We start from the raw sequence: 15,756 nt of genomic DNA on the forward strand, positions 1-15,756 counted from the left end.
AAAAATTGGGGGAATTCCTCACCCTGACTGAGCAATATCCCACTTCATAGAGAAGGAGGGGGGCCTTAGGTTCTTAACATCTCAAAGGGTGCAAGGGCGGCACACAGCCCAGTGACCCCCCAATGACTGACGACAATTGCTGGGCTTTCTGTTTTTCAAAGCATTCATTTGATCAAAAGGAAAACTCACTATGACGGTTAAAAGGATAGGTCCTTTGATGATCCAGAGGACTGCAAAGCTCTCCTCATCATCATCCCAGCATCTAAAAGAGCCAACAAAAAAAGAAACAAATTGTGTCTATTACCTTGAAAGAAGAGACTTCCTCCACCTCCTCGGCCATTTGATGACTGTCGTGCTTTGTACAGTGGTACTTTGGTTCTCAAACGCCTTGGTGTTCCGGTTTGTGAACTTTTTTCGGAAGCCAAACATGCTCCATTTTGAGTGCCACGCTTCCGTTTCAAGTCTTACGCTGAGGCCTGTCTGTTTTTGCTATTTATTTTGCGTTTTTGTTTTTGCAGCTCTTTCCTATCGTTTTTGTGACTGTGCGGAACCCAGTTCAGCTACCAATTGATTGATGGTGTGACTGCAGTACATTGTTTATTGCTTTCATTTTATGAATCAACAGTCTCGTTAGATAGTAAAATTCATGTTAAATTGCTGTTTTAGGGGTTGTTTTTAAAAGTCTGGAACGGATTAATCCCTTTTGCATTACTTCCTATGGGAAATCACGCCTTGGTTTTGGAACGCTTTGGTTTTGGAATGGACTTCCGGGACAGATTTAGTTTGAGAAGGTACCAATATATACCAATGTAAAAACCCTTCCTTCTTGTCTCGGCTATCAGTCACTCTTAATATTTCTGCTTCCTTTAACACAAGAATCAGTACCAGAGAGAGGTAAGAGATTTAGATGACCAACTGTCTGGGATGTAAAACTGAAATCAAGTACAACATTCCTACAGTGGACATATTAGGGGATGTTTTGTACCACTCAGGAGAAGACTTCCTGTTTCCTCCTGAGCTGGGACAGACTTCCATTACATGTGACTTGAAAAGGGTGAGGTCTGTTGTACATGTTACGATATGAAAGCAATGCGGCCGCGAGCTGCTAGCTTGAAAGCAAAACATAATGGGAATGTTGGGACTGTTCCATGGGAAACAGAGGGACAGTCTGTTCTCAGTGCAAAGCACCGGAAATTAGCTCAGAGTGTAATATGAGCTGTACAGGAAGTACAGGAGGAGTTTGTCTCTCGGCTGCTTGTTTGAAGAGAGCAGACGTGTTTTTCTGTAATGCTGCAAAGACAGAAATAAAGGCATGTAAATACGTTTCTGTCTATCTCTTTCCCCTGCCTGGGGGGGGGGGCAGGGAAGAGTGGTGTGTTCTTCTCACGCTGGGAAGGATCGCCGATTGTGACCTAGCCTGTATCCTGCCGGAGAATGCAGACAGGGAGGTCAACCGGAGATTATCAAGCCGGGTGCCTGGAGAATGGCCAGTTTCTCCTGATAAGGCTTAAAAATCCCAACACTAGCATGGAGGAGCACATGGCCTCCATGTTCTGATCAGTGTGTCTTCTTCATTTTGTATGTTGCTGTGTGTTTGGAAAAGTTACTGCTTAGTCACAGTCACTTGGGACTAACTTCTTTATGGAATAGTTCTAGTTGTTATGTAACCTAAGCCTGCCTTCAGGGCTATGTCTGTGACCCTGAATGAATCTGTGAGTAAACTACTTTTATACAGTGGTACCTCTGGATGTGAACGGGATCTGTTCCGAAGCCCTGTTCACATCCAGAAGTGAATGCAAACCACGCCCGCGCATCTGCGTGAGCGCAGGTTGTGATTAGCCGCTTCTGCGCATGTGTGTGATGTCATTTTGAACATCTGCACATGCGCGAATGGCGAAACCCGGAAATAACGTGCTCTGTTACTTCCGGGTCGCCGCTGCACGCAACCCGAAAATACTTATCCCAAAGGAAGCTACTTCAACCCGAGGTATGACTGTATTAACATTAATTAGATTCTTGTGTTTATTCTTTTTAAGAGGGATTAGAAGGGATTTTACCAGGAAGAAATCTTTAATAGTAAGACTCAGATGAGTCAGCAACAAGCTGATCGCTGCATAATTCAAAAAGGAGGATGTTTGGAACTCTGTTAGAATATGGAACTTGCTAGAGCAAGTTAGGAAGGATATCATTAAATAACATATCCTCTCCTGCCTCCCTAATCATCCCCACAAACTGATCCATCTAGCTCATTGTTAGCACCTCTCAAGAGTTTCAGAAATCGGACCTCCCTATGTCAAAATGTTGGAGATCAATCCAGGAACCTTCTCACAAAGGAGGTCTTCAGTGCTGAGCTATGTCCATTCCCGATTCTCAATTCACAGTTGTCGTAGTGCCCTAAATTAGGGATGGATAAATTTGTCCATTTCACTGTGTGTTCGTTTCTCTTTTTAAATAATTATTGAATTCAGTCCTCTGCATTTCTGCGGTAATTGTTGCATTAAAAAAAAATTCTTGTGAAAATTTGTCAGAATCATAATGCAAATTTCTCTTTAGTATCACATTTTTGCATGCGGTTTTGGCTAACGTAACAATTCCTGCAGGCAATGTTTCATAATAAAATGCATTTTGTGTTATTTTTATAATATATGTATTTTAATGGACATATTAAATGCTTCTTCCCTAATATGTCCATTTTTGTATACATGGTTTGTGTACAAAACTGCATTGCAAAATTCAGAGAAGTGCAGATTTTGAAGAATAGCTGCGTCTTGGTTGGATGAATTTATCTTTAAATTGCAAGCAAACCTGAATATAACCCCCCCCCCCTTTATCACTTCCATTAATTTCACCTCCGGAGACCTTGGTCCCCCCTGTTTTAAAATTTCAGCATTTAAATTTCTGAGACTGAATGAAAACTTGGAACATCTTCCTGTAATCATTTTGTGAAAATCTAGCAGCAAAAAAAAATTAATAAATCACCCAGTATTCTGTTTGTAAATCCTGCTCAAGATCCAGATCAATGTTATGATCACTGGTGCTCCTGAAACAAAGGGGGGGAGAGCAGATTAAATAACAGTCATAGGTAAAAGTAAAATATAATAAAATCAATATATAAAACCACAAAATACATAATAAAAAGATAAACAACAAGCCAATAGCCCCTCCCCCCAAAAAACACATTTTAAAAGGACATAGGATGTAGCTCAAGTCAGGCAAAGGCCTGGTTGAAAAGGAACGTTTTTGCCTGGCGCCTAAAGTTGTATAATGAAGGCGCAAGGCAAATTTCCCTGGGGAGAGCATTCCACAGAGGGCGAGCCACTGCAGAGAAGGCCCCGTTCTCATGTTGCCACCCTCCAGACCTCTCGAGGAGGAGGCACATGAAGACGGACCTCAGAGGATGAACTCAGGGTCCAGGTAGCTTTATATGGAAAGAGGCGGTCCTTGAGGTATTGCGGTCCTGAGCCATTTAAATGAGGAGAGGGAGTTCCCTGCACTCCAACTTGAACTCCTTGGAGTAAAAGGTGGACTATATTATACAAATGCAATTACAGTGGTACCTCTGGTTACATACTTAATTCATTCCGGAAGTCCATTCTTAACCTGAAACTGTTCTTAACCTGAAGCATCACTTTAGCTAATGGGGCCTCCTGCTGTCGCTGCACAATTTCTGTTCTCATCCTGAAGCAAAGTTCTTAACCCGAGGTAATATTTCTGGGTTAGTGGAGTCTGTAACCTGAAGCGTATGCAACCCAAGGCACCACTGTAATCAATCCATCATACCCTTGCCATTTATTTCACAAAAAAATGAAAAGAGGATCTGTTTGATTCCATTTTTATTTGTCAAGAAATGAATGCACACACCTTAATCACAGGGCCGGATCAACAAATCCACTAAAACTCATCCAATGAATCAGCTATGCTTTGCTTAAGAAAGCCCTAATACACGCCTGGTAAATGAAATCACAGTCAGGAGTCAAAATATGAGCAGCAGAAGGGAAAAGGATTATGATTGTAAAAGAGGAAATATGTATTAGATTAAAGTATGTTGCGTGTCGAGGTCCCCAGGACCACCCCAATAACTCACACATGACACAGAATTTTTGTTTAAGATTTTTGGCATAATTTTGGCCACAACTTTATTAAAATACAAATTTGTGAGTGGTTGCTTAGGCATTGGTTGCGACAATCTGCCCCCACCATGGGGGACAGACTGACATTCCGCACAATGTGAAAGTCAGATAAGGGGAATACACTCGGGGGTAGCGTCGGAGCAGGGAACCTCCCCAAATGCAACCAGGAGCTGATTGCTATGGCCCGAGCCCCCTTGGCAGAGTGGACAAGCAATAATTAGCCCCCGATTCCTTTAACGAAATACTCTTGCAGTAGCAGCATTAGAGGGGCAGGCACAGCCAATCCATGCCCCTCAACCAACCAAACCATAAACCAATGCCTAACCGCGAACCTTACAAGTTGTGACGATTTGCTACGCAGTAGGCAAAAATCAAATGGCCCCAGCCAATCAGCCAGATGGACAAAATTCCCACCAGGCCCCTGCCCCAAAGCAGATGACCCCATGACAGGCATAGAAGGTCAAAGCAAACAACCCTATTCTAGGGAGGGAGGGACAGACAATCCGATGCACGGGCGAAAAGAGGAAGCCCTAGCCCCGTGCAAGGAGTTTTAGCATTTCTGGCTGTCAATCAACAAATGGCAACATTAACTTCTTCCCAACAACAAGGGAAGCCCCAATCGCATCAGTGGCCAATGATCAATTAGCCCGCCCCCAACTTTGGAGTGTCCTGGCAGCCCCCACCGCAACACGTGCTCTCCGTGAAGGAGAACACGCTCTAACGCGGTAGAAAAAAAGGGTTGGAATAAAAACACCATAGAGGTAAGGGTGAGAAGTCAAATTGCTTGGGGAAATAATTACTGAAGTTGATTTGTTTCTGAAAATTCTGAGACACACCAACGCGACTGGATGCAGAGAAGACATCTCCAAGTGTCCCAAACCCGTAGGCAAGGATAAGGTGTTGGTTTACTTAACGCAGTGACATGCAATGTAGTTCTCCCTCCAGAAGATTGGACTTCAATTCCCATCAGCATTGGCATGGCCAATGGAGGTTGATGGAAATCATAGTCCAACAAAATCTGGAGTTCATCACCCTTGGCTTGATGCAAAAACACCAAGTGTGCTTGCCGATCTTAGCAGGGGGTGGGAGGAAGAATTTGGAATCCAGTTCGGTTAGGTGAGAGGGAATGTCAATAAATAATAATAATAGTACAGTGGTGCCCCGCAAGACGAATGCCTCGCAAGATGGAAAACTCGCTAGACGAAAGAGTTTTCCGTTTTGAAGGTGCTTCGCAAAACGAATTTCCTATGGGCTTGCTTCGCAAGACGACAATGTCTTGCAAGTTCCTGCTGGGTTTTTTTTCCCTTTTCCCTCCCTTTTTCTAAGCCGCTAAGCTACTTATCAGCTGATCCGATCAGCAGATAAGCTGCTAAAAGCCGCTAAAAGCCGCTAATAGCGCTAATCCGCTAATCCTTCAATGGGCTTGCTTCGCAAGATGAAAAAACCGCTAGACGAAGAGAATCACAGAACGGATTCTTTTCGTCTTGCGAGGCACCACTGTAATTATTATTATTATTATTATTATTATTATTATTATTATTATACCCTGGTCATCTGGCTGGGTTTCCCCAGCCACTCTGGGCAGCTACCAACAGAATATTAAAAACATGATAAAACATCAAACATTAAAAACTTCCCTAAACAGGGCTGCCTTCAGATGTCGTCTGAAAGTCAGATAGTTATTTATTTCCTTGACATCTGATGGGAGGGCATTCCACAAGGCAGGTGCCACCACCGAGAAGGCCCTCTGTCTGGTTCCCTGTAACTTTGCTTTTCACAGTGTGGGAACTACTAGAAGGCCCTCAGAACTGGACCTCAGTGTCTGGGCAGAATGATGGGGGTGGAGACGCTCCACGTAGCCCCACGTAGAGCGCATTGCAGTAGTCCAAGTGGGAGATGACCAGAGCATGCACCACTCTGGCAAGACTGACAGTGTGCAGGCTCGTAGGATCTCAGCTTGTGTACCAGATGGAGCTGGTAGATAACTGCCCTGGACACAGAATTGACCTGCACCTCCATGGACAGAGGGGGTCCAAAATGACTCCCAGGCTGCACACCTGGTCCTTCAGGGGCACAGTTGCCCCATTCAGGAACAGGGAGTCCCCCACACCCCACAAAACAGTACTTCTGTCTTGTCACATAGAGTGCATTGCAGTAGTCCAAGTGGGAGATAACCATGTACCACTCTGGCGAGACTGACAGCGTGCAGGCAGGTAGGGTCTCAGCCTGCGTACCAGACGGAGCTGGTAGACAGCTGCCCTGGACACAGAAGTCAAAGCCGTCTACTAACCCCAGCCAATCAGGATGAAACTCCATGCGTACTGTTTGTCCGACACAAAGGTCAGCATCAGTAGGGTTTGCAGATACATGCCCTCGACCAGCAACCAGAAGAAGTTGGCTAGGATGCTGAACTGGAAGAAAGCCACCGCAGACTTGCATGCCACCTGCAGGACAAAACAAGTTTCATTTCAGACAAGGAGGTTCTTTCTTTTTTAAAAAAATTGATTTTTATTAATTTTACAAAAAAAATTTAACACCATACAAACATATAAAAAGACATACAAACATGTATAATTTCATAACCTTATTTTCTTAGACCTTGTTTCTCGGACTCCCCCATACCTCCCCTTTCTGCATCCCAATGTCCAAAATTTTTCAGCAACTTCTAATGATTCTGTCAAGGATATGTCTTACTAATCTTTCCTTCAATCTATTCTTATGTCGCTGTAACCCTTTCATTCTCAAAGCCTTGACATTTTAAGATTCATCAAGTTTATAATGGTCCTTAAGATAGATTTTAAATTTCTTCCAGTATTCTTCCGTCGTCTCCTTCCCCTGGTCGCGGATTCTGCCAGTCATCTCAGCGAGTGTCATGTAGTCCATCACTTTCATCTGCCATTCTTCCAGAGTGGGTAGCTCTTGTGTCTTCCAATACTTTGCGATGAGAATTCTTGCTGCTGTTGTAGCATACATAAAAAAAATTCTATCTCTCTTTAACACCAATTGGCCGACAATGCCCAAGAGGAAGGCCTCTGGTTTCTTAGGGAAAGTACATTTAAGTACCTTTTTCATTTCATTATATATCATTTCCCAGAAGGCCTTAATCTTTGGGCACGTCCACCAAAGGTGATAAAAAGTACCTTCAGATTCTTTACATTTCCAACACTTATTGTCAGGCAAATGGTAAATCTTTGCTAGCTTGACTGGGGTCATGTACCACCTATAAATCATTTTCATAATATTTTCCTTTAAGGCATTACATGCCGTGAATTTTATCCCGGTGTTCCACAACCATTCCCAGTCAGCAAACATAATGTTATGACCAATGTCTTGTGCCCACTTAATCATAACTGATTTAACTGTTTCATCTTGTGTGTTCCACTTCAGCAACAAATTATACATTCTTGATAAATTCTTAGTATTGGGTTCTAATAGTTCAGTTTCTAATTTTGATTTCTCCACCTGGAAGCCGATTTTCTTATCTTGTTTGTACACCTCCATTATTTGATAATAATGGAGCCAATCTCGTACCTTGGTTTTCAATTTCTCATGACTCTGTAACTTCAATTTATCTCCTTCTTGTTCCAGAATTTCCCAATACTTTGGCCATCCGGCCGCCATATTGAGCTTTTTCAATGCTTTAGCCTCCAAGGGTGACAACCATCTAGGGGTTTTATTTTCCAACAAATCTTTATATCTTATCCAAACATTAAACAATGCTTTTCTAACAATATGATTTTTAAAGACCCTATGCACCTTAATTTTGTCATACCATAAATATGCATGCCAACCAAATGCATTATTAAAACCTTCCAAGTCCAAAATGTCTGTATTCTCGAGGAGCATCCACTCTTTCAGCCAGCAAAACGCTGCTGCTTCATAATACAATTTTAAGTCCGGCAGGGCAAATCCCCCTCTTTCTTTTGCATCTGTCAATATTTTAAATTTTATTCTGGGCTTTTTGCCCTGCCAGACAAATTTCGAAATGTCTTTCTGCCACCTCTTGAAACAATCCATCTTGTCAAGGATTTGCAAAGTTTGAAACAAAAATAACATTCTAGGCAATACATTCATCTTAATAACTGCAATTCGGCCTAACATTGACAATTTCAGATTTGACCATATTTCAAGATCTTTTTTGATTTCTGACCAACATTTTTCATAATTGTCTTTATATAAGTTCAAGTTTTTAGATGTCAGATGAACCCCTAGGTATTTCACCTTCTTAACCACTGTCAAACCTGTTTCATTCTGGAATTTCTCCCTCTCCATAACTGTCAAGTTTTTTTTCCTAAAACTTTAGTCTTTTGTTTATTCAATTTAAATCCAGCCACCTGGCCAAATTGTTGAATTATCTCCAACACCCTTTTCGTACTAGTGTCTGGCTCTTGTAAGGTCAAAACTAAGTCATCTGCAAAGGCCCTTAACTTGTAATGTTTGGCTCCGACCTGTACACCTTTAACTTGCTGGTCATCTCTAATCATATTTAGCAAAACCTCCAGGACTGATATAAAAAGCAATGGGGAAATTGGGCACCCTTGTCGTGTCCCTTTTTCTATCTTAAATTCTTCAGTTACTACATTATTTACAATCAGCTTGGCTTTTTGTTCAGAATATATCACACCCATACCATTCTCAAATCCTTGGCCTACCCCCATCCCATGAAGATTCTTTTTCATAAAACTCCAAGAAATATTGTCAAAGGCTTTCTCCGCGTCCACAAAAATCAAAACTGCTTTAGTGTTTATATTCACCTCCAGCAATTCCAAAATGTCAATTATATTCCTTACATTATCTGATAAATGCCTTTTTGGGAGAAAGCCTGCTTGGTCCTTATGAATCTTTTCCATCAATACTCTTTTCAATCTTTTTGCCAAAATTTCTGCAAAAATTTTGTAATCCACATTAAGTAATGATATTGGGCGGTAGTTTTTAAGTTGAGTCTTTTCAGTCTCTGTCTTTGGAATGAGTGTAATATATGACAAGGAGGTTCTTTCACCAGGTAATGTTTTCCGCAGAGCAACATTCGATTGAGGGCTGTGACCTTTTTCTTCTCCTGGCAGGGATGATTATCATTATAAAATCATAGAATCGGAGAGTTGGATGGGATCCCAAAGGTCATCTGCAGTGCCGGATTTACGTATAAGCTGAACAATCTATAGCTTAGGGCCCCACTCTCTTGGGGGCCCCCAAAAAAATTAAAGGGGGAAAAACCTGGATGTACATTTCCAAAACATGAGAAAATAAATAAATAAAATGAAACCTACATACAGCAACAGTGTTTTGTGTTGTGTAGGCTCCTATGATGTACGTAATGGGCCCCGCCTGCTAGCCTGCTCCCTAAAATATCACTGGTTTGCTCCTTTCTATATATAGGGTGCCTACATTCTGCATAGACTGGTAGCATGGCAACATGTGCAAATGGCTTGAGATACCTATGAGGTCCATAAATTACCATATAGCATATATTCAACACAAAAAACAGTGACAATTTGTTGTTGACAAAGGACAGCTGGACATATAAAGGGCCCCATTACCTTCAGTAGCTTAGGGCCTCATCAAACCTAAATCCGGCCCTCGTCATCTGAATCACAGCTAAAGAATCCTTGATGGTTGACTATCCAATCTCTGTTTGAAAACGTCCAAAGAAGGAGAATCGACCACCTTCCACTGTCAAACAGCTCATACAATGGGAAACCTCGGCAGCTGAAAAATGGCCACAGGCTGTCGGTGATGGCACCAGGTGGACCTCCCTGGGGAGAGCATCCCAGCCACAACTGGGAAAGGTTGGTAAGTGAAGCTTTCTGCTGATGGAAAGAACTTTTCTGCTCTTGAGGAAGTGATGGACTGGTTTTGCTTGGGACTAGTAATCTGCTCATGCTTCCAGTCTGTACATTCTCCCCTCCCCTTTTCCCCCAGAAAGGGCAGTGGAGTTTCCCTGGTACTCTCACCTCACAAAGCGAACTGAGTTTGCCCCCAAGAATTCTTACCCACTAGGGAAATCAGGAAGCATGAAATGGCCATGTTGAATAAGGTCAAAGCCATCCTTTCCCCCTCATGAAAGCAAAACAGAAGCCATGTCTGAAAAACCTCATAGCCCACTCCTTCTGCAAACACTAAGCTTTTGTTTCAGGTAGGTAACCATGTTGGTCTGACGCAGTCAAAATATATTTTAAAAATTAAAATAAATTGTCCAGTAGCACCTTAGAGACCAACTAAGTTTGTTCTTGGTATAAGATTTTGCGTGCTTATGGTATCTGAAGAAGTGCGCATGCACACAAAAGCTTATACCAGGAACAAACTTAGTTGGTCTCTAAGGTGCTACTGGACAATTTATTTTTTATATATATAAAGAAGGCTGATCGCCGAATAATTGATGCTTTGAATTATGGTGCTGGAGGAGACTCTTCAGAGTCCCATGGACTGCAAGAAGATCAAACCTATCCATTCTGAAGGAAATCAGTCTTGAGTGCTCACTGGAAGGACAGATCCTGAAGCTGAGGCTCCAATACTTTGGCCACCTCATGAGAAGAGAAGACTCCCTGGAAAAAAACCCTGATGTTGCGAAAGATGGAGGGCACAAGGAGAAGGGGACGACAGAGGATGAGATGTTTGGACAGTGTTCTCGAAGCTACCAGCATGAGTTTGACCAAACTGCGGGAGGCAGTGGATGACAGGAGTGCCTGGCGTGCTCTGGTCCATGGGGTCACGAAGAGTCGGACACAACTAAACGACTAAACAACAACAATTTTTTTAAAATATATTTCGACAAAGCTTTTGTGTAAAATATTATTTTCAAAAGCGGGTCAGATGCATACCGTTGACATCAGGCAGTGGTCCATGCTGTCGTCGGAGAACAAAATGGTGTCTTTTGTGAAAACGGCAGCTGCCCTCAGGACGAAGGAGACAAACAGATGCATGTGGATATAATTCCGTGTGCAGTGGAATTTCCTGGAAGGGGGCAGGAAAGCAGATTGTCAGTTTAGCAGGCTGACATAAACTGGCTGAATTGAGCTGAATTCTGCTTTCAGGGCATCTAAATGGTGCCTTTGGGCTGCAGGAATGAGAGGAATGGCCACCAACTTGGGTATCTTTAAAAGGGATTTAGCTTACAAGGAGTTACTGGTAGGAGATTCTGTCAATATCAGCTCCTCTCAGTTTCTAATTTTTTCCAACTTTACGGTCCCTTCTCCACATTTCCAGATCCGCTGGTGATTTATTTATTTAAAAGACCTCATGAAGAATCATCAGCATTTTATTTCGAACTTCTCCTAATCCACAAATGTGCAAAGCAATCCCCCACAATGCAGGGCATTTTTGTATGTTGTTTCAACCAGCATTTAAATACTGTTACTTTCCTGTTCCCTCGTGTTTTCCAGTGCTTTAAAGCACTGTGTCTGAGTGCTTTATTCTCACCCTGGATTTCCCCCCAGGAAAAGCCACTCTTTAAAAGCTGAAGTGCAACCAATGTCAATTTGATTTCCCCACAGATTGCCATTTGCTCCGACTCAACACTAAAGAGTGGATTTTCCTGGGGAAAGCTCTGGAGCAAAAAGAAAGAATGTGAGTGAGTGAGCACTCAGATATGGAGCTGGAAAGTGCAGAGGAAAGTCAAGTGCTGCTAAGCCCTTATATGTACACTTGGCTGGAGGACTGCAACACAAAATTCAGAGAAGTGCCAATTTAGAAGAAGAAGAGAAGAGTTTGGATTTGATATCCCACTTTATCACTACCCAAAGGAGTCTCAAAGCGGCTAACATTCTCCTTTCTCTTCCTCCCCACAACAAACACTCTGTGAGGTGAGTGAGGCTGAGAGACTTCAAAGAAGTGTGACTGGCCCAAGGTCACCCAGCAGCTGCATGTGGAGGAGCGGAGACGTGAACCCGGTTCACCAGATTATGAGTCCACCGCTCTTAACCACTACACCACACTGGCTCTCTCACACACTAGATGGCTGTGTTTCAGTTTGAGCCACACCTTGGGCAAAAAAAATAAAACCCCCCACTGCAGAGGGTGGACTAGATGGCCCGTGTGGTCCCTTCTAAATCTACAATTGTATGATTCAATGAATGTAAATTAAATTTCTTGTCCATCTCTGTGAGGCACTTAGACTACGTTCAGTCTTTATTTATCATTCATCTTGATTAGCTTGTGGGGTGTTTACATGCCATCCTGTTCATTGCTCATCTATTCCACATTTCCCCATCACTTCCCTAACCTCAAAGGAGTTTCTATTTTTAAAGTGGTTTTGTTGTACAAAGGTGACTGAGCTCTTTAATCCGCTTTAAATGTGAAAAACTAATTTTCCGGCACACGTTTGAATTCCACCTGCAAAATTGTGGCAGTCCAGAGGTGCCCAGGGTTGTGATGGAGTCCAACGGAGCTATTCCGCTCCCCATCAAAGTCTGGAAAAGACTACATGATGCAGCTAAGCTATAGACCCCAGAAGCACATGGCTTGAGGAAAACTCAAACGTATCATGGGATATATATATATGTTAAGAAGAAGAGGGAAAGCAGTTTAGTTCAAATCCCAGGGGAGGATGAGATAAGGGTAGAGCTGGGTGCTGTCTCTGAAAGGCACATTCAGCATTTACCGGAAGAAGGTGAAGATGAGTAGAGCTGTAATGAGCGAAGCCAGGGAAGTTGCATAGCCTGCGGTGTAGATGTGCCAGAATGTTGAATAGTATGATTTCTGTGGAGGGAAAGAGAACATTCAGAAATGAAGGCACATGAGGAGGACACATCTTTCAGAGTTAAAACCCCGTTTCCCCTGGCAACCACGGAGGAGGACATTGTGTAGAAGACAGAAGAAGAAGAAGTGTCATGGGCCAGGAGTTGGCTTCACCTGCTGAACAGCAGCCTGAAAGAGCAGAAGGCACAGTGACTCCACCTGCTGGTGATCAGCCTTCTTGCTCCTGAGGAGAACCAGCTGGCTCCAGCTCTCTTAAGCAGGGTTTTCAACCTCAGTCTGTTGCTGGAAACAACATTCGTCATTCCTGGCCAGACCTTGCTGCTTCTTGTGACCTTAGACCCTCAGCTTTCTTGACCCCTAGATCATCTGACTACGTGAACTGAGATACTCCTGACCTTAGGACTGGACTGAACCTTGTATACAGACTCTGCCTCCAGGCAATACTCCCCTGAGATTCGGCTGGTTGGCTGGCTTCTCCCTCCACTGAGCTCTGCCATGACTGAGCAGCACAGGACTATGACGAGAAGACCTTCCCTTCCACGTTTGATGCACATTTGCTTGTTTTCATGCATCTAGGCTGACCAACTTCTGCATTCAGTAGTTTCTCTTCTGTTCAAGGCTAGCTTTGGCGTGGGCATTTGACCAAGGGCCAAAAAGACCCATTGCCAATGTGATCCCAATGATGCTTTGGACCACCAGCTGAGGCCACCTTCAGAACTGCAGCTCCCTAGTGATGCTCCTTCTTGTTGTCCCCACCAGTCACTTACTTCACCTCACTCTCCCAAAGTCATCCAAGGAAACTGAACGGTGGAAGATTCGGGGCACTTAATGGGGAACAATGGCCACACGCTCTTGGCCACCTGCCAGCCACGTCACTCTGCTTTCTAGGCGAACAGGGCAAGGGCAAAGTGATGAAGAGGGCAGGCACAGTGCAAATGCGCTGGCAGGAAAGCCACCAGCGTGTCTAGTTTTGGTTCAGGTTCCAAACGGAAGAATATTCGGTGCCGTGTTAGAAGCTTGACTGACCTGATCTTCTGGCCCCTTTGTAAAACTCTCTTCAAACCCACAGGCAACTGGATATGGGGGGAATGGCTCTGACCAGTAAAGGCCTGGAGTGCAATTTCTGTGCAGGAACCCTGCAAAAAAATATCACTGTGAAGCTCTAACGTTAACACATTCTATCCTAGAACAATGTCGCCAGTAAATCGAGATGGCAATATCTGGAGAACCTAAAACACTAATGGGCATGAACCAGGGTTTCTGGTAGCTGGGGAGAGGGGCAGGTACCTTATTTCATAAGATTTATACAACCACTTGATTGTAAAAAGCAAAACAAAACCCAACTTACTAGGGGAGAGACTAGCTGGCCCGAGCCTTGCTGCTGCTCAGCGCCCCCTGGCGAGGTGGGAACAGGAACTGTAAACGGTCAGCCCAAAAGGTGTCAGGTGACCTGGGTAGCCAATAGGGGGCTTGTTGACCTTATATAATACCCGTGAAGGTGGGAACCAAACTGAATTTGTCTCCAATCTTCACAGCCACTGTATTTAAACTACACCATTTCCCTCTTGGATAAAAACTTTAAGAAAGAATGGGGGAAATTTGTAATTTATTTAGAAGACCACTGTAAGCAGATGAAAGCATCAGCAGGCTTCTAAACTCACTTGTAATGTAACAAATACTACTGACAATATGGATAGATATAAAATATAGATTATGATATAATATGCAGTTGAAAACGTTGACATTAGGGGGATGGAGGGAGATTCTGGGCAATCTCTCTCTCTTTTTTTAAAAGATATTTATTGAAATTTTACAGACAATAAAAGGTTACAAGATTAAAAATAAGAAATAAAAAAAGAATAACAATAATAAATAAACAATAAACAATAATAAAAGAAAAAGAGATACAAAAATACAAAGACAAAACACGTAAAAAGTAAGAAAAAATTAAAAAGAAATCAATATTTTCATGTCTTATATTTTATTTACTTGTTTCCTGACCTGATTCTGGGCAATCTCTGTGTACACAAATGTATTTGGTTTTGTTATAAATCTATATTGGAAAAACCAAATAAAAATGAGTTTTTTTAAAAAATAAACTGCACCATTTCCCTCTGTGACCCACATGAGCTCTGACAGAGAAATACAAAGGAGGGAGATTTTTTAAAAAGGGTCTTGCCATGTATGCTGGTGATTTCTTCAAAAAATCCTGGGCAGGCGAGCGTCACTGTCTCTCCAAAGGTAGCTTTGGGCCAGCAACTTAGTCCATCCCAAACTCCTGAACATCCTAAGGAGAAAACTCAGTGTCAGATTGAAGACTCCTACTATCCAGAATGATGAATACTGGCTTTACAGGGTCCAGCAGAATAAAAGCCCGCTGGACCAAGTCAATGGCTCATCTATTCCACCCATGGGCCACCCAGGTTGCTGCTGCAAGTTGGTGAATATTTATATAGGACTGGGCTCACGCCTGTTACCTTTAAAATCTGGTAAGAGAGTTTCGTTTTCCACCAAGCATCGACTCTCATCTTTCATAAGCTGTTGGAATATTCTGCATTCTGGGTGGATGGAAGCCACCTGCGATGAAAAGGAGGGGTGGGAGAGAGAGAGAGGGAAAAAACTGTATTTTATTTTCTTCCCTCTCCCCTTTTTTATTATCTTTATCGCATTTTTAAAAATTACAGAGAATGCGTAAGTTAAACATTACATCCAAATATTCAAAAAGGAAAAAAAAAGGAAAAATATAAAAGAAAGGAAAAGGAAAAGAAAGAAAAAACATGAATAATAAAAAACGAAAAAGAATTAGTCAAGTTTCTTCAAAGGATACAAACAGTAATTTGAATATTCTATAGGCCAGGTTCTCAGAAAGAAATACATTTATAATCTTTCTTTTCTTTCTTTCTGTGCAGTCACTTTCTTTCTGTTCCGGAAA

At 42.6% G+C, this 15,756-nt stretch overlaps 2 protein-coding genes across 2 annotated transcripts in view; one reads left to right on the forward strand and one right to left on the reverse strand.

The window, feature by feature from the left end:
* Positions 1 to 15,756, forward strand: part of ADCYAP1R1 (ADCYAP receptor type I) — a 391,549-nt gene that overhangs the window by 170,173 nt on the left and 205,620 nt on the right. The gene's annotated exons all lie outside the window — the stretch shown is intronic.
* Positions 1 to 15,756, reverse strand: part of LOC308569638 (vasoactive intestinal polypeptide receptor 1-like) — a 39,381-nt gene that overhangs the window by 8,884 nt on the left and 14,741 nt on the right. Inside the window, exons 2-9 of the mRNA XM_081163797.1 lie at positions 15,302 to 15,401; positions 15,004 to 15,111; positions 13,851 to 13,960; positions 12,727 to 12,824; positions 10,949 to 11,081; positions 6,421 to 6,574; positions 2,980 to 3,040; positions 190 to 262 (exon numbers count right to left, since the gene is read on the reverse strand). Of these exons, the coding sequence (XP_081019923.1) occupies positions 190 to 262; positions 2,980 to 3,040; positions 6,421 to 6,574; positions 10,949 to 11,081; positions 12,727 to 12,824; positions 13,851 to 13,960; positions 15,004 to 15,111; positions 15,302 to 15,401 (837 nt within the window). The remainder of the gene's footprint in view (positions 1 to 189; positions 263 to 2,979; positions 3,041 to 6,420; positions 6,575 to 10,948; positions 11,082 to 12,726; positions 12,825 to 13,850; positions 13,961 to 15,003; positions 15,112 to 15,301; positions 15,402 to 15,756) is intronic.

The sequence above is a fragment of the Podarcis bocagei genome (assembly GCF_964188305.1).
Source record: "Podarcis bocagei genome assembly, chromosome: 12".
Taxonomy (NCBI): Eukaryota; Metazoa; Chordata; class Lepidosauria; order Squamata; family Lacertidae; genus Podarcis; species Podarcis bocagei.